Source organism: Sturnira hondurensis, unplaced genomic scaffold (genome assembly GCF_014824575.4).
Source record: "Sturnira hondurensis isolate 20B ecotype Veracruz unplaced genomic scaffold, ASM1482457v3 Scaffold0014615, whole genome shotgun sequence".
NCBI lineage: Eukaryota > Metazoa > Chordata > Mammalia > Chiroptera > Phyllostomidae > Sturnira > Sturnira hondurensis.
In genome coordinates this window covers 533,941-555,519 of record NW_028087246.1, presented here as the reverse complement: position 1 = coordinate 555,519, position 21,579 = coordinate 533,941, and the positions used below count along the sequence as shown (strand labels likewise).

Here is a 21,579-nt window from a genome sequence, read left to right as displayed (position 1 = left end):
TATATACCGTTGTTTATGTGCAAAGTAAATGATAGCTTGCTTTCTAAAGAATTTCTCTTCAGGGTGGGAAATGCTGATTAAAGGAAGGAAGGGGACAATGTCTTAGTACACCTTGCAAAAGATTTTATTGGTAATTGTACTCATTGAGCCTTTTGTTCTGTTAACACACATGCTTTTACAGGTTTAGTGTATACAATTTAGGATTGACCAATTGCTTATCAATTTTAAAAAGTACTCTTACTAGTTTGTTGATTAGAAGCCTGGGCTTTGATCCATACTAGTTTGTGTTGTAATTGTAGTTCAGTTTGCTTGATAATTTTCATTGCTCTGTAACATGGGGGTGGTGCCTGTTTCGTGACGTTGTTGGGAAAATTAAATCATTGCCTGCTGTGCTTGCATGTCTTTCACAGATCAAGTAGTCCCCCAAAGGCAGGCATATTTATGTGGACAAGTGTTAATTTAGGATTATATGTTTCCATTTTTTGTTTTTCTGTTAGCAAGCTGAGAAGATGGTGGCTTATCTCCAAGACAGTGCACTGGATGATGAGAGACTGGCATCGAAACCTCAAGAGCACAGAGCTAAGGGAGTCTCAGTTCCATCGATGCACGAAGCCATGCAGAAGTGGTATTACAAAGATCCTCAGGGAGAAATTCAAGGTAGGCTGTTCTGTTCTACTCTAAGGGCAGAAGTGTCTGTCATTACCTCCAGGTTCTGTAAGGTGGAAATTAGTGTTAATTTTCATAGTTGGGCAAAAGAGTCAATGCTATAGGCTTTATATATACATAAAGGCATTTTTATAGGCTCCTCCCATATCACTGTATGGTTTCAGTGTGGGGCGGGGACTCCAGAGAAAAGAATTTGAGTATAGGGTACAGTATCATGCTAATACGATAGTGATGTGAGCAAGATTCCTAAGAGCCCCCGCCCCCCTTCTGGCATCCCAGCTGCTTAGCTGTGAGGGTGTGCTTACCTTCTCTGTACTTCAGTCTTCTTTCCATAAGCAGATGATGGCAGCAGTCTGGGAAGACTGTGCTTTAATGTTTTGCTAAAGTGGAGTTGATATAAATGATTAAAAAAAGTCTATTAAAGATACCTGAGAAGAGTTACTACCATGTTATAAATTAATTTCTTAAAACATTTGTATGGCACATAAGTTAAATTAGAATGGGGAGAGAAGGTTGTTTTTTGATTCTTCATTTCTTCTTTCGAAATCTTTGCTAATAACCTGAAATTGGTTGTTGAATGTCCTAGTTTCAGTTTCACGACCATGTTTAACCAAGTGACCTCTCTCTGATGCGATGACTCCTTTTCCCCTCTCAGCGCCCTTACCCTGCTCCATTCTTCATAGCGTCTGTCTCTACCTGGCCCTGTATGGGTTTGTTCATGAGCTATAAAATGTAAAGTACATAAGAGCAGGGTTTTAATTAGAGTACATACAGATGTGTGTTTTAATTAAGTTAGAGAATAATTGTTGCTTCACATGCACTTGTTAGAAATAATACAGATTCCACATACCCTTTACCGAATTTCCCCCAGGGATAACCTCTTGCAGAACTGTAGTACAATATCACAACCAGAATATTGACATAGTCAAGATTCAGAGTGTTTCCACCTCAACAGGGATCCCTCATGTGGCCCTTTTATAGACCAGTCATTCCCCTCCCATCCGCTCCCCCTCCTCCTCTTCCTTAACCCCTGGCAACCACTGGTCTGTTCCCCATTTCTGTATTTTGTCATTATGTGGCCCTGGCTGCTGTGGCTCGGTTGGGCGTCATCTTGCAGACTGTTAAGGTTGCTTTTTTGATTCCAGGCCAGAGCACATGCCGGGGTGTGGATTCAGTCCCCAGTTGGGACATGTGCAGGAGACAACCCATTGATATTTCTCTCCCCTTTCCCCTTCTCCTCTCTCTAGAATCAATAAAAGAAAGAAAATTCAGGAGAGTAGCCTGAATATTTAAAGAATGTTATGCACATTGAATCACAGTATGTTATTCTGGGGGCTGATGTTTTCACTCAGCATGAGTCTCTGGAGATTCATTCGGGCTGTTTCATATATCAGTAGTTTGTTTCTTTTAATTTAGTATTTCATGATACAGACATATCATGGTTTAACTTCACTCATAAACAGCATCTGGTGTGTTCCCAGATTTTGGCTATTATAACAAAGCTATTAAACATTCATGGATAGGTTTTTATGTGAACATAGTTTCAGTCTTCTGAGATAAATATGCTTATCTCAGAAGTACAACTAGTGGATTATATGGTGAGTATATGTTTAGTTTTTTAAAGAAAATCACTAAACTGGTTTCCAGAAGGGCTGTACTATTTTATACTCCCACCAGCAGTCTGTTAATGGTCCGGATTTTCCACACCCAGATTTAATAATTTTGTTGCTATTTTTAATTTTGCCATTCTGACAAGTGTGTTGTATCTCATCGTGGTTTTTAATTGCATTTTTCTAATGGCTAAAGCTATTGAACACCTTTTTATTTGCCTTTTGCCTGTTTATACTCTTCATTAAAACGTCTCTTCATTTTTTTAAAGATTGTATTTATTTTTAGAGAAAGGGGAAGAGAAGGAGAAAGAGAGAGAGAGAAACATCAATGTGTGGTTGTCTCTTGAGCAGCCCCTACTGGGGACCTGGCCTGCAACCCCGGCATGTGCCCTTACCCGGAATCGAACCAGTGACCATTTGGTTTGCAGGCCTTCACTCAATCCACTGAGCTACATCAGCCAGGGCTCTTCATGTTTTTTGCCCATGTTCTAATTGGATTGTTTTTTTTTTGAGAGTTCTTTATATAGTCTTTATATAGTCCTTTGTTAGGTACGTGGATTGCGAATGCTTTCTCCCAATCAGTATCTTTATCCTCAACAGCCTTTCGCTTATTCTCAATAGCCTTTTGCAGAGCAAAAGTATTAAATTTTAATGATGTCCATTGATTAGTTTTATTAATGGATTGTGGTTTTGGTATTAAGTCTAAGAAGAACTCTTTGCCTTTGCCTAGCTTCAGATCCCAAGAATTTTTTTCATACCTTCCCCAATTTATATTTTTGTTGAAAAGGTGTCTTTCCTCCTTTGACGGCTTTTGCAGCTTTGTGAAAATGCCCTTGAGCGTGTTGTGTTGGTCTGTTTCTGGGTTCACTTACTGTGCGCCCGATATCTCTGTGTTTCTCTCTCCACAACACCACCGCCTTGATTGCTGTAGCTGTGGAAGTCTTGAATGAAATTGGGTGGGCAGATTTCTCCCGGTTTTTCTTTTCAAAGAAGTTTTTAGCTTGTCTAGTTCCTTTGCCTTTTCATATAAATTTCAGAGTAATCTTGTCTATATTTACCAAAAATCTTGCTGAGATTTTAATAGGAATTTTATTAAACCTCTATACTGTTTCGAAGAGAATTACTATCTTTTCCATGTTGAGTCTTCTAATCAATGAATTTGCTATGTCTTTCGATTTATTTTGATATTTGATTTATTTAATCAGCTCTGTAGTTTTCAGCATAGATTCTGTACATGTTTTATTAGATTTATACCTAAGTATTTGATTTTTTGGAGCAGTTATACATTTTATAATATTTCAGAGTCTGTGTTTTCATTGCTCCTAAATAGAATTGAATTTTGGATGATAAGCTTTACTCTGTGACCTTGCTGCGCTCATTCATTCATCCTAGGAGTTCTTTTTTACTATCGTTAGATTCCATAGGATTTTTCTCTGTAGACCTTTGTCATCTGCCAATAAGGACAGTTTTATTTTTCATTTCTAATTCATATGGCTTACTTGTGTTGCACTGTTGTACCATATATTTCAACACTGTTGGTGAGAGGAGTGAGAGCAGGCATATGGGCCCTGTTTTTCCTGTGTTTCTATCTCAGGGGCAGCACTTTAATAATTAGATGCAGTGTTAGCTGTTGGGAGTTCATAGGTGCTATCAAGTTGAAGTTCAAGTACCCAATATTTTTGGTGGTTCTTATCATGATTTAGTGTTGGATTTTGTCAAATGCCTTTTTTATATCTGTTGACTGATCATGTGATTTTTCTTTCTTAGACAGTTAATATGGTAGATTACATTGATTGAATCCGTTTTGCATCCTTGGAGTAAACCCTGTTTGGTCATGATGTGTACTCTTTTTATGTATTGCTCAATCCTATTGGATAATACTTTGTTGAGGATTTTTTGATCTGTGTTAGTAAGAGATGTTGCTTTGTAGATTCTGTGTGTGTTTTTTTTTTTAACTCTTATTTTCTGGTTTTAGTATCAGTGTAATATTAGCCTCACAAAGGGAATGGAGAATTAATTATATCCTCTTCTATTTTCTGGAAGATTGTTTAGAATTGGTGTTAATGCTTCTTTAAATGTTTGACAGAATTCTCCAGGGAAACTGTCTGGAGACTTTTTCAAGAATCTAAGAATTTTAAAGTTCAATGTCCTTAATAGTTACAGGGCTATTTAAATTATCTAATTAATATGGGTGAAATGAGATAGTTTGTTTTCTGATGAGTTGGTCCATTTATCTAATATGCCAACTTTTTATGTTTAGATTGTTCCTTTATTCCCTTACTGTAACTATTGTTTTGATGTCTGCAGGTTCTCTAGTGATAGCCTCTGTTTTAATCCTGATACTGGTAATTTGTTCAGTTCTCTTTTTCTCTGTCAGTCTTGCTAGAGGTTTGCTAATGTTACTGATCTTTTCAGAGAATCAGCTCTGTTCCATTGATTGTAACTGCTACTTTTCTTTTCAAGTTTATTGATTTCTGCTCTTTATGATTTCTTTACTTCTGTATCTTAGGGTGTATTTTGCTCTTTTTTTAGTCTCTTGAGGTGAAAGCTTATACTATTCATTTGAGGCTTTTCATGTAAGCATTTAATATTATAAGTTTCTCTTTCAGCACTTTTTTAACTGTGTACCACAAAATTGGATGTACATATTTTTATGTAGTCCAGTGTTATTTTTTTGTATTTGTTATTTTCCTTGAGTCTTCCACTTTTACCCATGGGTTATTTAGAAGTGTTGTTTAGTTTCCAAGTGTTTTCCTGTTACTTTTCTGTATATTATTTCTGGCTTGATTCTGTTGTGATTGAAGAACACACTATATATGGTTGTAATCTTTAAAAACGTAACTGAAATTTATGGCCCACAATATAGTTTATTTTGCTATATGTTCTGTGGTTACTTGAATGTGTTTTTGCTCTCTTTGGAATATACTGTCAGTTAGATCCTCTTGGTTAGTGGTGGTGTTGAGTTGTGTAATCTTGTTGATTTTCTGTCTAGTAGTTTGGTCAGTTGTTGAGAGAGAGGTATTTGAAGTCTTCATCCATGCTTGTGACTTCTCTGTTTCTCTTTTCCCCAACCAGGTTTTTACTTCACACAGTTTGCAGCTTTGTTGTTTGGTGCTCACACTTCCCTGAGGGCTGTGTGTTTTGACCCTTTATTGTTATATAATGTCCGTGTCTCTGTAATTCTCTTTCCTTTGACATCTAGTTTGTCAAATACTAATATAGCCACTCCAACTTTCTTTTGATTGTTTGTATGATATATTTTTCTGTATTTGTGTATTTGAAATAACTTTCTTGAAGACAGTGTATAATTGGGTGATGCTTTTAATTGTGTGTATTGGGTCGTGTTTCTTGTTGCCGAGTCCTGGGATAGATGAGGTAAATGAAAACCAACACCTCTTGTCTATTTGCCTTCTTCACTCCACCTTTCAGAGTCCTCCTTTGTTTGTTTCATGCATAATGTTTAGAGTGTTTAGTTGTGTGTAGCAGGAGAGGCAGAAAAGAAATGCACCTGGTGTATCTTCCTGGAAGTGGAGACCCAGGACTTTGTTTTGTTTACTGCTGTATTCCCACTGTCTGGACTTACATAATTGGTGTTCAGTAGATACTTGCTGAATGAATGAACTAGTGATCACTGAGCAGAGTGTATTAGTTAGTTTTTTTGTGTACGGTATTTGATTATTTCTTACTGTAGAACATCTAGAGTAGTTATGATTGATTCAAAGTTTAACACACTCTTTTCAGTTTGTTTACTTTTCTGACAAATGAGTTGTAGAGATTTAATGAGTTGGACACAGTTACGCTCCTTAAAATAATTAAAGCACTGCTGAGAATTTGGGATGTGTAGAGATGAAGATTATTTCAAAATCTTTTATTGAATTTTTATTAGTTAGAAGCCTGTTTATCACCCTTGGAGAGGAATTAGGTTATCTTACAAATTATTATTTTTTAAAATTATTTATTGCCCTGGCTGGTGTGGCTCAGTGAATTGAGCACCAGCCTGTGAACCAAAGGGTTGTGGGTTTGGTTCCCAGTCAGGGCACGTGCCTGGGTTTTGGGCCAATGTTTCTCTTCCTTTCTTTCTCCCTCACTTCCCTTCTCTCTAAAAATAAATAAATAAAATCTTTTAAAAAATAAAATAAAATATTTTATTTATTCTTAGAGGGAAAGGGAAGGGGAAAAGAGAGGGAGAGAAATACCAGTGTGTGGTTGCCTCTCGTGTGCCCCCTACTAGGGTCCTGGCCTACAACCCAGGCGTGTGCCCTGACTGGCAGCCCTTTGGTTTGTAGGCCGGCACTCAATCCACTCAGCTGCACCAGCCAGGGCTGTCTTACAAAGTATTTGACAGATGCCATCTGAAACAAGTTGTTACCTCTGAATGAGGAGCAAGCCCAGAAAATACTTTTTCCTGTTTAGCCTTAAAGGATTCTTATTGCCCTTCTGTTTTAATTGGTGTTGTTATAGGTCCTTTCAATAATCAGGAGATGGCAGAATGGTTTCAGGCGGGCTATTTTACTATGTCTTTATTGGTGAAGAGAGCATGTGATGAAAGCTTCCAGCCTCTTGGTGATATCATGAAAATGTGGGGAAGGGTTCCCTTCTCTCCTGGCCTAGCGCCACCGCCTCATATGGTAAGTACCTTCAGCTCATCTAGAACATGTTGGACTCAGAAGCACTTGCTTCTCTTTGTAAAAATGAGCCACATGTTGCATCTCATGGGGAAAAACTGTATTTGTTTGAAAGTAATTGAAAGGCTTGGAAAGTCTTAATTGGAGGCCACATACCTATCTCTAATGATCATTTCAAAACTCAAATACCTATGTCCATCTCCACACACACATGCACACACTCCTCCCCCCTTCTTTCTCCTTTCTCCTCTCTCCTCTCTCCTCTCTCTCCAGTAGCTGTCCAGCAGGTATAGAATGAAGAACATCTTAGCCTGGCCCACTTACCAGGTCCTACGTGTTCTGGCTCCTTGCCTTCTGAGCTCATTTCAGAGCTTTTACCTCAGTCTTCGTGGTTCAACACAGTTGACTTCGCGTTCTTTGTTGCTTCTCGTTAGAATGCACATTCTCCTTCCTTCCCCTCCCATTGCTTCTTGCTTTCTGATTCATGTAATTCTTAAATTTGAGGTTTACCTTCAAGCAAGTGTTCCTAATAAAGAAGTTCTAGGTGCTTTGGAATGTATTTTGAAGACTTTCTCTTTTTTAACATTAGTTACTGGTATTGTAACTAAAAACTGGGTCATAATGTAACTCCCTCCCCCTTGTATAGTGGCCCCAGAGTACCTTTGAACGGAAATCGTACTCCTTCGCAGCTGCTCCTGAGCCTCTCCGCATGGAATTCCTCTTGGAGGGCTGTGAAGCTGCGCCTTACTTTTCCTTCTCCGGGTAGGAGTGTCTGGTTCCTGGCTGTGGTCAAAAGCAGCCATAGTCAAAAACCTTGATTGTAGACATGGACTACTACAGTGAGAATATCATTGATGTAGTCATTCACCAGCTGTAGGTGTGAACCTATGCCAGGCATGGGGTAGGTTCTTAGGAGATGAGTCTGAGTAAGATGCAGCCTCTGAAGTCAGGGGAGTCCCTCGACGAAAATAATGCCTGTTTGACTTTTTTGACCATGGCTCCTAGTAAAAAAACCCAAAAAACAAAAAGAGAATTTTATGGGACTTTTTCTGTGTGTATATATGTGAAACATTTCCCAAAACATTTTGTCATGCACATATTTTATGTTCTTTTTTAAAAATATATAAATGCTGATCTTGACTGATGGGTTGAGACTACCTGTAGTTTGGAGAGCAGTGGATATTTCTGGCTAAAGAGAATTATATCTTGACATTTTTGTTGTAAAGCCAAAGAATATTATACTGTATATTACTTTATGTAAATTTAAGTTGTATACCATGTTTGAACTTTATTTTCCTTCTCTGAAAATGGGATGCATTTTTTTATCTTGTGCATTTCAGAGCTGAAAGTCCCTTACTTGGGCTTAGTGTACTTTCTCCAGTCCGTCTCCTGACTTCAGCTGTGGGGCTGAGCCTCAGTCAGACTCGCCTAAGGAGAAAAGCCTTGGAAGCTTTGCTTCCTGTCAGCTGTAGCCTTTGCCCAAAATACCACTGATAAGAGAATGCACCTTGATGATGAATATACCACAAAACCTGTTTTCATGTAGAAATTTAAATTACCCTGTTGTAGGTTTTTTCTGGCTTCAATAGTTAATGAGAAAGAAAAGTGTCCATGAATTTCAGATGATTCCTAGCCCAAGAAATTGTATATCAGATGTTTCATTCCAAACTGTACTCTGAGTATGATAAAGATACAAACCTTCACTAAGGGTTTGCCTCCCTGACCTCTCTCACTGTCCCACTTTCGCAGTAGTCCCTCCTCATCTGCAGGGGATGCGTTCCAGGACCTCCAGGGGATGCCTGAAACTTCAGAAAGTACCAAATCCTGTACATACATACCCACTGATAATAACGCTTAATTTATAAATTAGGCACAGTGAGAGGTTAACGATAGTAACTAATAATCAAATAGAACAGTTGTAACAATACACTATAATAAAAGTTATGTACATGTGCCGCGCACCCCCCCCCCACACACACACTGATCTGATAACTAACACACTGCTGAGTGGCTGGACTGGAAGGTGGTGTCTACAATGTGGGCATGTGGGTCAGCGGGGCCTTCACATCCCAGGTGCGGTGGAGGGGGTGCGAGATTGCATTATACTTGCTTAGAATGGGGCACAGCTTAAAACTTAGGAATCGTTTATTTCTGGAGTTTTTTATTTAATATTTTTGGTCCACAGTTGACCACAGGTAACCGGAGCTGCGGAAAGTCAAGCTGTGGATGGGGGGGGGCCTACTATATTTTTGTTGTTTTATACTGTCCATTATTCCCCACTTTTTGCTTTTCAGATCTCAGTTTCTGCCACATTCTTTGAAATACAAGTTGAAAAAACCAGGGCTTTATTACATCTTATTTTTTAAAAACTATTAATGGCAGTAGAGAAACCTAATTTTTGGTTGGAAGTTAACAATTTTCTGTTTAATTAAAAATTTCTCATCATCTTAATATGTACTTATATATTGGCTCCCTATATTTATCATGAGCCATTTTAAATTCCCACCATAACATTTCTTTTAACCTTTAGATCAGTTTACTCCTTTCTTTTTGCCCCATTTTGTAACCTCTAATGATTTAAAAATTTATAAATTACTTCTAATATTTGGAGAATTACACACTTTTTAGTTACAGGAGTAACTGGTGTATACAGTACAGCATTCACTTTCAAGGGCAGGAGTGAGGAGAGGAGGCAGCTGCAATGAGATCCCTGCCTCTGCCTTAGGAAATCTCACATAATGCAGACATGCTTTATTCCACTAGATGGCACTGTTTAGTTTTTACAGATGCCTGAGGTTTTTATAGTTAATCATTTTGGTTGTAAAGATGGAGTGGGAAGTGAAGGTCTGAGATTCATTTAGCTTTCAGATATATGTACTAAATGGCTTTTAGGCTCTTTGCAGTGTATTCAAGGGTACTTCTTGCCCCATCTCTTCACTCCCAGGGAGAATTGGACCAGGAGCGACTGACCAGGCAGCAGGAACTCACGGCCTTATACCAGATGCAGCACCTGCAGTACCAGCAGTTCTTAATACAGTAAGAGCAGCAATGTGGAGGGGTGTGCTGCAGCATCACAAGGGCCTTTTGGTGTCATCTGCTCACAAGTTCTACCTTCTGTAGCAGAAAACGACAAGTTTAGGATACTTCAGGCGCCCAGCTAGTGGCATGTTATCATTAAGTTTGGCTTTCTTACATACCAGAAATTTGCAGATGACCCATAAGTGTTAATTTTGTAAGTTCTTCAGCTCCTAAGCAAGAATCAGTAGACATTTTGAGAACTAAGTACCTCGTACATGGCTTACCTTTGAATGCTGCAGAGGAAAAACATGGACGAGAGGACAGGAAAGAAATGAAGTTTATACTGTTAGGAGTGGTGTGGAGTGGTGGCAGAATCACTTAGGTTGTGTGTTTGCTTTTGTAGAAGAGGTAACGTTGGCTGTCACCTGGGCAGAGGTTGGCAGCCTGCTACCTGTTGTTATAAGCAGAGTTTTACTAGCCCACAGTCATACTCGTTTGTGTATTGTCTGTGGCTCCTTTTTGGACAAAGGTGGCAGCATCGAGCAAATTGCATATGGTCTACAAAGCCTAACCATTTACTCTCTGGCTTTTTACAGAAAAAAATTGTCTACCTCTGATTTAGTGGAAGATAATCAAAACTAAAATTTTCTGAGCTAAAACAAATTGGAGAATTTTTATGTAGGTGATTTTATTTTTGGAAAGGGTGCTTCATGTAGAAACGGCTATTTAAATCTTTTAAAAATGTTTCTTTTTAGAGGGGAGGGAGGGAGACAGGGAGAGAAACATCATCCATTGACTGCTTCTTGCCCGCTTCTACCACACTCCCAACTGGGCACCAAGCCCTCAACCCAGGTATCAGCCCAGCAGCCCCTCCGTTCACAGGCTGGCATTCAGTCCACGGAGCCACACCAGTCAGGGCTGAATCTATCTGAGTTTTAACTTGATTTCTGATATAGGCTATTTATTGATCTTGAAGGAATTTGCCAGTATTTGATATTTTGCATTTTTTCCCTTTCAGAAGCCTGTTATTTATAGGTTTAGTTCTTTATAGAATGAAGTACATGTGACTTTTATTCTTGTGAAAAATTATAACAATGTATTTGATAGCTATTTCCGATGGTGTTTGTGGGGAATGGTAGATTGAACCACTTCCCTCCTTGTCAATGTGAATAGACAGGTTACACTTTATTTTACTTTCTGAAGACAACAGTACGCACAGGTGTTGGCTCAGCAGCAGAAAGCGGCCCTGTCCTCCCAGCAGCAGCAGCAGTTGGCCGTCCTTCTGCAGCAGTTCCAGGCGCTGAAGATGAGGTTGGTGGTCATTCCATGGTGCCTGAGAGAGAGAGAGAGCGAGAGAGAGAGGGAGGGAGTGTGTGTATGTGTGTGTGTGAGAGAGAGAGAGAGGGAGTGTGTGTGTGTGTGTGTGTGTGTGAGAGAGAGAGAGAGAGAGCGAGAGAGGGAGGGAGTGTGTGTATGTGTGTGTGTGAGAGAGAGAGAGAGAGAGGGAGGGGGAGTGTATGTGTGTGTGAGAGAGAGAGTGTGTGTGTGTGTGTGAGAGAGAGAGAGAAGAAAGGAAATATTGATGTGTGTGAACTCAGGTATCAAAATACCCACACACAACAGAAAACTGTGGTGTTGTGTGTAAAAACAGAATTAAGTTTTAAAAAATAATTAGGCTGGAGGTAAAATATTTATTTGGTCTTTTTACTGTAAGTGTTCAATTTCTGCTCTTTCAAGATTATCATTCAGGGTAATATTTATTTTATCTTTTGCAAAGGTATCAGTCACTGCTCTAAAAACTTTATTGTCCAGTTTAACTAGAACCTTTTACATTTCTCTTTTGAGCCATAACCCATCCTGCTAGATGGTAATGTCTCCATTTTACAGATCAGCAAACCAGGACTCTGAAGGCTAAGAGCTAAAATGCAGACCTTTTGACTTAGTCCATGGGTTTTTTTCTTTGTAACATGCATCTGATTTATGGAGATGATCCAGATTTTTTAAGACTCAGAACATCTGGGTCTTCACATTTGGAAGTCAGTGTTTGCCATACTTTGAAGAGCTCAGAGTGGGATTATTGCGCCTCTCTGCTCCTCTCCTAAATGCTTTGGCAGTGCTACAATTCAGTTAAAACAATGGGGCTTTCTAGCTAAGTGACCTGGAAAACCTACAGATATTCTAAAAGTTCTTATTTACTTTTTCAAATGGCAGGAACAAATTAATTTTTTGTTATTTTCCTTTTGCAGACTGTCTGATCAGAACGTAATTTCCTCAGTGACTAGATCCGTGTCAGTACCTGACACTGGGTCCATTTGGGAGCCGCAGCCATCAGCCACGCAGCCTGCAGGTGAGGACTTAAACTGGCCCTTTGACAAAAACAGACCCCAGCAAAGGGTTGACAGTACTGAAAATAGACCATTGCGGATTTGCTAGAAGTTATTTAATAGATAAATTTCTTGAATTTGAAGTCAGCCTCTTATTTTTTATGTTGCTCTGTCCAGTGTGGAAAGGTCTTTTAAATTGTTTTTTCCCCCCTCTTCTGCCAGAGTGAAAAATATATTCAGCAAAAACATAAGTAATGATGGTCTGTTTCTCTGAGTCAAGTGTTGACATATAGCCTAACTCTGCAGGTACCCAGAAATTTTGGGAAGAAAAAAAAGCCTGATTTGAAGTGAACATCTTACTTACCTCATTCTCTAATTTCTGTTTTCATTATATTAGAACATTTGGGGCTGGGGTTTTTTAAGTCTTTGTTGGTGGAGCACTTGTTTCTGAAGGTCTGATACCTGCAGAAGTGGGTGGTTTGAACCACAAACAGTCCTTATAAGAGGTTACAGTGTGTGTGTTAAAAATGCTCAGGACCCATGCATGTTGATGAAGTTTTCCTTTTTTTTTTTAAATTGCTGAATTGTACACTTTTGAGATTTTATTTGTTTACTTTTAGAGAGAGGGATACAAACAGCAGTGTGTAAGAGATACATTGATAGTTGCCTCTCACTCGCCCCCAACTGGGGACCTGACCTGCAACCCAGGCATGTGTCCTGACTGGGAATCAAACCGGCAACTTCTTGGTTCACAGGCTGGCACTCAATCCACTGAGTCACAGCAGCCAGGGCAGATGGATTTCTTAGGGCCATTGAGCTATTCAGGCTATAGTTCTCTGACTAACCTTGACCCTGGGGACTGTGGAAGGAGAAGGACTGGTTGTCCTCCCTCATCACCTTCCCATGCTGTATTTTTTCTTGGTATCCATTTATAGGGTATTAGGCTATTCTCTGGTTTGGGGGAGACCTTAAGTCCCTTATTAAACATTTTCTTTTGTTGTACATGATGCACTCAGGGTTCTTTATAAAAACTTCATGGTTTTATGTAGACTGTAGTGTATAGTCTGTGGATAGACTAGCATAGGAATGTAGGCCGTAAAGAACACAGAAAAATGGTGTCAGCAAACCTGCTGGCAACAGGAAAACAGACTCAAAAGCCTTTTCCTGTTTGTTGACTTCTGCATCTGACCGTCTCAGGTTGGCAGGACCCAGTGTCCTTTGTGAGACCTGTTCAGCCTTTCCAGAGGCCTCCTCCACTCCATTGTACCTCTTTGTTTTTTCTCTCTCTCCATTTTATCAAAGTGAAATTCATAGGACACAGAATGAACCATTTTTAAATGAAAAATTTGGTGGCATTTAATATATTCACAATATTGTGCAACCACTGAGTTTTCTCTGGTTCCACAGCTATGCCTCTCTTAAATCCCGTTCTCCACTTGGTGCAGTAAGAGATGGTGAGGTTACTGGAAATACTGTGGGCTTTGGGGTCTGGTGCAGTGGCTAGGGTTTAAGTCCTAGCATGGCCACATGCTTGCCCCATGTCTTTGGGAATGTTACAGAAACACCTCTGACCCTTGACTTGCTCATGTGTAAAAATGGAGGATGTGAACAGATATCTTACAGGGTTTTTGGAGGGTGAGATTAGTTCCTCAATAAATGTCTGGTACTTACTTTCCCTCTAGGTGTGTTGAAGGATATTGATATAAATTAGAGCCCATGGGCAGTTCAGGTAACTTCAAAACAGAACAGACGCATATGATGGGGCCTGTATGGGGATAGGTAGACAGTTGTCTTTGTCATGCTCGTGGGTATATGACTGTGTGTGTGAGCTCTAACATCCCTCACTTTTTTGTTGTCTTACAGTTTGGGAAGGTGGTAGCGTGTGGGATCTTCCCCTGGATACCACAACTCCAGGACCTGCCCTGGAGCAGCTTCAGCAGATGGAGAAGGCCAAAGCTGCAAAGGTCTGAAAGTCATTCTTCCCTGGCCCGCATCCTTTCCAGCTGTAGGATGCTTAGGCATCTGGTTGTTGATGTCTGTATCTCTAGCTGGCTATACTTCCCCCCATTTAGTTTACTGCTACTTAGCTGGTATAAGCACATTCATATTCTATGAATATATCCCTAAAAAGACCTTGAACAGAATTAAAACTCCAAGTTGAAGTGAAATCAAATTAAATTAAAAGTGATTGGTTGGCTGACACATTAATGATCATGGTCATGTGTATATTTTAGTTACATTATTTATGGTAGAAACACTTGTTAACACAGACTAAGACTATAAGGAAATATCCGCTACATGGCTTATTAGATCCTTGATCTGCAGCTTGAGTTGCCATCTGGAATCTTCATAGTGGTGTTGGTTTACATTTCCTAGTGCCCCCAGGCGCACAGCTAAAAAGCTTACCGTTCACTTGAGGGCCTGTGTTCCATTCCAGTCTTCTGCAGGAGCTGGAGACTTGAGTTTTGGTTTTAGTACTTGACAGAAGAGGATGTCTGCCAACACTTGGTGTCACTGAACAATTTCTCAGTTCTTGTGCCCCTGAGAAACTTGTTGCTATTTTATACTTAATGCAGTCTTCTCCTCTGAGGTTGCAACAGTCTCCGTAGAGAGCCCAGAGTGGAAAGGATTCATGGTTGGGATCTGTCTTCAGAGAAGAGAGACCATAATTCAAACAATTTTTGCACGTCTTCTAGTTCCCCAGTCCTTCGTGCTGGGAACCATAGGTGATGAAATGTAGGAGCTTGCAATCACACACACGTGTGTGCATGTTGGGGGATGGGGGAATGACACGCAGACAAGTAGGACAAGGAAGCACATGGGCTGGCTGCCTAGTTGGAGAGGTGGGAATCAGGAATTGGTGGCACTTTCTATGGACAGTAATATCTGAGTTAATATTCACTTGAAGGACAGTAGGATATAACCCAGTTGAAGGGCTTTGGGTTGACAGATTAGGAAGAAGTAAAATTTAAATTGCAGCTAAAGGAAACAATGTGTGTAAAGACTAAGAAATGCAGGAGAACATACTGGCAGAGGTAACAGCTAAGGGCTTTGGTCTGGCCTGCATCCTCGGTGTGAGTGAGGAGTAAATGGTGCAAGAGAATACTCAGGAAGAGGAGGCAGGCCCGTCCTGAGCATCCCGTTCGTGCCGAGTTAAAGCGAGGGTTCATTTTCTGGGTGAGGGGTGGTGTAAATGTAAGCCCAGGTGTGATTTTTTCTTGGTGGAGGTTAGATGTTGGGCTGGGGAATGTGGGCATGACTGGATTATTCTGGGGAACCAGATAAGACATTCACAGGAATGTGGGTGAGAAAACGAAGGCCTCAGCCATGCTCATGGCAGTGGTACTGGAAACTGGGTGGTGGGTTTGCCTGGTATTTCGGAACTATAGATGATAGAATTTGTTAAGTGGTTTATCTTCAAATTTTAAAGAATTATACGATTTTTCACACCACTGGCTTTATGAAATTGCTGTTGTAATATTTGTAGTCATGTTGTTAGATTTTTGATCAGAAAATCTTTTCATGGGAATGAGCAAAGGAATGGCCACCTCCAGCCCCCCCCCCCCCCAATTCTGTTGTTGTTCTTCTTCATGGCTGCTTTGTCTTCTGCCTCTAGGAAATATGGTGCAGTGGCAGCTTAGAGCAAGGAGGTAGGGAAAGGGGGGTGAGAGTGCATTCAGTTAGAAGAGCATGAAACGGTTGTGACCACTGGGACGGATTAGAGCCGAGAGCTCTTACAGAGTGGCTTTCATTGGCCACTTGCAGTGGAGGTGACTGAGCGCATTCCAGCCCCTCCCCACAGTGCTGGTCAGGGAGGCTGGAGTGCTCCTGTGTGTGGCCACAAGTTTCTAAGAGTACTCTCGTGTAATCACAGCTAGAGCAGGAGAGACGGGAAGCAGAAATGAGAGCGAAACGGGAAGAGGAAGAGCGAAAGAGGCAAGAAGAACTCCGGAGACAGCAGGAAGAAATTCTTCGGAGACAGCAGGAGGAAGAAAGGAAAAGGCTGGAGGAAGAAGAGCTTGCTCGAAGGAAACAGGTACCCCGCCTCTGAGAACTCGGACCTCGGGATTAATGCTGAAGGAGGGCCTCAGGGTAGCTTGCTCACTCCCCGTCATCTCCTGGGCCGTCGTTCTCCATGGGATGGTTTATCCGGGGTCAGCAGCAGGATCGGGAGCGGGACCTCAGAAGACTCACGAGCCTGTTAGGGAGAGTGCCTTGTCCGTTAACACTCAGTGGAGGAATAGCCTTCAGTCCTGGTGAAACATTGGAATTGATTTCTTTTGCATATTTCCTAGGGTTTTATAAACCAATTAGATTTCAGAAGTAACTGAGACTTTTCCAGAAGTATTTGTCATCAGTGATGTTGAAATTTTTAATGAATTTTGGCCATTTGTATTTTGGGGGGTGGGGTGGGGGGCATGTCCTTGGGGCTTTTTCTACTGGGATTTTAAAAGATCCCAATGGAAAGACCCATCTTTGTAATGGCCCCAAAGTCTAGCCTTTGCTTCACATTCCCTGCTCCGTGTCCGCCACAGGAGTTGCTCTGTGAAAAATGAAAGGGTCCATTCCAGGTTTAGGACTGCTGTTATTTCTTAGAGCCGCACTGTCATGCATTATGATGTCAGGGTTCTAACAAGTCTTGCACTAAGGAAACCTGTTTAATTCTCTTTGCTCAGTATTTCCTAAATTATTTTGACAACAGGACCCTTTCCTGTATACTTGGTGTCTGGGGGACTTTTGTCCTGGGACACATAGTTTGACTTCATTCTTCTGACTGGAGAGCTCATTTCTACCTCATCAGACATTTTTGGAAGCTGTGTTGATGGGGCCTGTCTGCACCTTAGGTTATCAGCTGATTAAAAAGTAGAGCTAGTGGTACCAGTGGAGGAAGCAAAGCCCGAGTCCTAATGTGGCCTTTCTAGGGGTAATCAGTAAATGTAGCGGAAGTGGGAACCAGGGTAGGCTTCACAGTGTAGTGTTGTTTATATTTTAAATACAAATTATTTTGACTTGTGTCTACTCAACTTATATACATACTTTTAATTCTGTGTATGTTTTACTGTTAATAGAGTCTTATTGGTATATAGCCTCTTCCTTTTCAAATTATGATATAATTTAGTAATCGAGACCCAGAGTTTCTCTCTCTCACACGTACCCACACACAGCCCTTTTTTTTAACATAGGAGGAGGCCCTGCGACGACAGAGGGAGCAGGAGATTGCGTTAAGACGACAGCGAGAAGAGGAAGAAAGGCAGCAGCAGGAAGAGGCTCTCAGGAGGCTGGAGGAAAGGAGAAGGGAAGAGGAGGAAAGGCGGAAGCAGGAAGAATTGTTGCGGAAGCAGGTGACCAGATGGTTTACTCTTCTCATTGCCGTTTGAAGCTGGGAATTAGAGATGAAGAAAATGTTCAGAGAGCCTGTCTTTTTCCGGTTGCTGTAAATTACCGGAAGAGACCTAAGTTACCAAGAGATACTGGCTCTTTTTACTTTTGTGATAACTGTCCCACATGTAATTACAAACGCTGGAGAAAATACCAAAAAAATGAAAGAAACAAAAACAGACCATCAGTGAGAAATCTGAAGAAGACATGCCCTTAAAAAACCAATTATGAGATCTGCAAGGTGACAGCTTTTGCCTGAGGGCACTCTCCAGTTCACTGTTTTCACATGTGTAATTCAGACCCTGGCCAGTGTGGCTCAGTTGGTTGATACATCGTTCCATAAACTGAAAGGTTGCAGGTTCCATTTTTGATATGCGTAAATATAGGTTCAGTTCCTGGTTGGGGTGTGTACGAGAGGCAACCAATTGATGTTCCTCTCTTGTGTTGATATTTCTACCCCCTCTCTCAACCTCCCTTCCCTTCTCTCTCAAATCAGTATGCATGTCCTCAGGTGAGAGTACAATCCAGTGGTGCTTAACACAGCCGCAGCATTATGCAGCAGTAAGCACTAATTCTAGTCCAGCCGTGCCATTCCTCCGCGACAGGCAGCCAGAGCGGTGGAGGGTGGGTTGAGGAGAGTGCTTCTGAGGGACCCTTGGGCCACCAGGCGTGCGAGCCAGGGACTAAATAAAGGGATCTTGTGAAGTTGTGGTTCCAGCCCTGGCTGAGGCTTTCTCGGTAGTCGGCATCCCCGCAGGCCCTAGCAGCCCTGCGCCTCTGAGTCGGAACAGTTTTCGGGAGACTTTCCTGCTGTTGGCGGTGATCCCCTAGAGATCAGTGCTCACACACATGTTCAAAGTGGCATTCTTTTTATGCAGAAATTGGCAGATCAGTGACAGTTTTATTCTGTAAGCATGGCAGGCCTTTGTGGCTTCTGTAAATACATTATAAAAGGAAAGGGGCCTAGGGGCCTCTGCCTCATACCATCATCAGCAAAGTTTTGCCTTTCTCTGTCACTTCGATAGTGATTCAAATTTGAAAAAAACCCACACAATTGAAGTTTATATATATTCTCCTTTATTTTTCCTTCTGGGAAGGAAGAGGAGGCTGCAAAATGGGCCCGGGAAGAAGAAGAAGCCCAGCGTCGAATAGAGGAGAACCGGCTGCGAATGGAAGAGGAGGCAGCTAGACTCCGGCACGAGGAGGAAGAGCGGAAGAGGAAGGAGCTGGAGCTTCAGCGGCACAAGGAGCTGATGCGCCAGCGGCAGCAGCAGCAGGAGGCTCTGCGGAGGCTGCAGCAGCAGCAGCAGCAGCAGCAGCTGGCACAGATGAAGGTGAAGCCTGGACACGGGCTGAGGAGTTGCGTGTTAACGTGTTAGGTAGATCCTGGCCATTGAGTAGTGTGCTTTCTTCAGTGTCGCTATTACTACGATGGTTTTTTGATCAATAAAACATAATATGATGCATGTAATTGCATTAGGCCTTTAAACATGAGAGGAATAAATAAAAGGATAGGACATGAGCAGTGGTGCAGGCAGAACGAAGGAACTCTCTGGTTCATAAATTGAATGCAGCTCAGTAACACGGGAGTGCCTACTCTAGCGGCTCAGCAATGCTGAGACCAAGGCAAATGAGAGAAGGCACCTGCCCTCGGGGAGTGCCCAGCCTTATTCAGGCAAGAGACACACATTTGGTGTATAGATAGGAGCCACCACACAGGGCTTGAAATGCAGCTGACTGTAGGAGTGGGGGGTGCACTGTAAGTTAGATTGCAGTGCTGTACGCGAAGTGTTTTATGAACATTCAGAGCATTATTTGAAATAGAAAGACAGGGAGACCAGTCTGGAGTGTGGTGGTGGTGGTGGTGGTGAGAATGACTAGGAGTGGCCAGCAGGACAAGAATTGTTGATAGCGGTCAGTAGGCCTCAGTGACTAGACCTGAGGGCCAGTGCAGAAGTCAGGGTGGCTGGTGGGTAGTAAGTCCTCAGTGACTGAGACAGCAGTGGAACTGTTGAGGAAGCCGCTTAGAGTGATTGGGAGGGGATGAACAGATTTATGGCAGGGTCTGCAGAGCTGTACATGGGGTCCCCTGTCTTTACGGGGCTCACAGGTTAAAGACGTATACCAGGAGATTAGAATGCAGCGTGGCAGAGACAGGTGGCCTTAGGTATTATTTGTTTTGTGACTGGCTGGATTAGTTTAGTGAAGTCCCACTCTCCTGTTCGCTCCAGTGTGAAGCCTTTGCTGCTGCCCTTCTGGGGGCGTTGCACTGGGTGTACCCACTATCACTCTGGGGTGGCGTTGTGCGGACAGGCTGCTCTTTGATTACCGTCCCTGCCCCCCTGCAGCTGTTCACCTCCACTCAGCGCCAGTGGAATTGCTCTGTTTCCAAAAGTGCCCCGGGCATAAATTGCTTCAGACTAATTTGTATAATTCCGATCATATTACCAAATTCTGGCTTCTTTGAAGAGCTATTTCTTGAGGTTGGTATCTGAGGGTTTGTTCTGACCCCACGAGGACTTCAGCTCTTTTTCTTGGTTTTCTGAGATCAAGTCGTAGCCAACAGTTACTGTTCAGCCTGTGTCTCCAGTGAATCTGCCTATCTCTTGGTTGCCATTCACGCTGGCCTTCACTCTTTATATTTTCATCGAAAATGCTCTTGGGTTCCAACTCATCTTTGTTCACACTTCTGCAAATGAAGTCAGTTCCTTTGGGAAGAGCTCTGCCTATTCCAGTGTGTTCCTCCCACCTCCACTCCCAATCAAAAATCTGAGTCACAGCTCCAGAGCTGGGAACAGCAGTGTGCTTTCTCTGAGTGGTGCTGTGCTTTATTTAGGAGTTGGGCCCTGGAGGGAGGGACAGTAGCCTCAGGTCTTTTGGTCTGCCTTTCCTGCTGGCTTGGTGGCCTTGCAAGCTATGGCAGAGGCAGTCGTTCAGTAGTTTCCATTTCACAAGGAGAGGTGGACAAAAAGAAGGGATCCTCACCTCTCAGCTGTATTCTCTTGTAACTTGGCCTTGACATCAGGTAGCTGGAGTCAGGTGCAAAGTGCTGATGTGCTTTTCTGGAAGCTGGCCTGTGAACTGGCCACCAAGGGGCAGAGGGAGGCCTGTGTTCCTGGCTGTGCTCAGCGGGCATGGAGTTGCTGTCTGGCTGAGCCTAGGTGTTGGGAGAGAGTAGTCTTGGTACGAGTACCAGACTCTGTTCTCACCAAGTTTTAGCAGATTTTCTTGAAAAAAATGTTTCATTAGCTGTATTCCCTTGGGAGCATTTCCAGAATCTTTAAATGTACTTATTTTAAAATGTATAAAAAATGTGCTTATTTAAAAAAATAATTTTCAGCCCTGGTTGGTGAGGCTCAGTGGATTGAGTGCTGGTCTTCGAGATGAGGGGTCGTGGGTTCGATTCCAAGTCAGGGCACATGCCTGGGTTGTGGGTGTAGCTCTCGCATGTTGATGTTTCCTCTTCCTCTCTTTCTCCCTCCCTGACTGTGTCTCAAAAAAATAAATAAATAAATAATTTAAAAATGATTTTCACCAGTTTTGCTGGCGAGTGGGTCCATGAGCTCCTCGTTCTGCCATACCAGACATGAACACAATCATTCTTTATATTAAAAATAGTGTGGAGGCCCTGGCTGGTGTGGCCCAGTGGATTGAGGGCCTGCGAACTAAAGGGTCGCTGGTTTGATTCCCAGTCGGCACATGCCTGGGTCACAGCCAGGTCCCCAATTCATGGCCTGAGAGAGGTAACCACACATCGATGTTCCTCTTCTTCTCCTTTTTTCCCTCCCTTTCCCTCTCTCAAAACAAATAAAATATTTTTAAAAATAGTGTTGAAAGTGAGATAGCAGTGTCGGGGCAAAAAAGTAAGTTACAATATCAATGATCTTTTAGGTGTCACAAAATGTGCCAGTTCCCCACTGCTTGCTGCCGATCTGGGAGGGAATTGTTCTGAAAAGC

At 42.0% G+C, this 21,579-nt stretch overlaps 1 protein-coding gene across 8 annotated transcripts in view; it reads left to right on the top strand.

Annotated features, from left to right (window-relative positions):
* GIGYF2 (GRB10 interacting GYF protein 2) overlaps positions 1–21,579 on the top strand; it is a 108,552-nt gene that overhangs the window by 68,680 nt on the left and 18,293 nt on the right. For all 8 annotated transcript variants that reach the window (XM_037063503.1, XM_037063502.1, XM_037063501.1 and 5 more), the window contains 9 exons: positions 498–657; positions 6,738–6,904; positions 9,846–9,937; positions 11,123–11,230; positions 12,166–12,266; positions 14,107–14,207; positions 16,118–16,279; positions 17,427–17,585; positions 18,720–18,956. In XM_037063503.1, the coding sequence (XP_036919398.1) occupies positions 498–657; positions 6,738–6,904; positions 9,846–9,937; positions 11,123–11,230; positions 12,166–12,266; positions 14,107–14,207; positions 16,118–16,279; positions 17,427–17,585; positions 18,720–18,956 (1,287 nt within the window). The remainder of the gene's footprint in view (positions 1–497; positions 658–6,737; positions 6,905–9,845; positions 9,938–11,122; positions 11,231–12,165; positions 12,267–14,106; positions 14,208–16,117; positions 16,280–17,426; positions 17,586–18,719; positions 18,957–21,579) is intronic.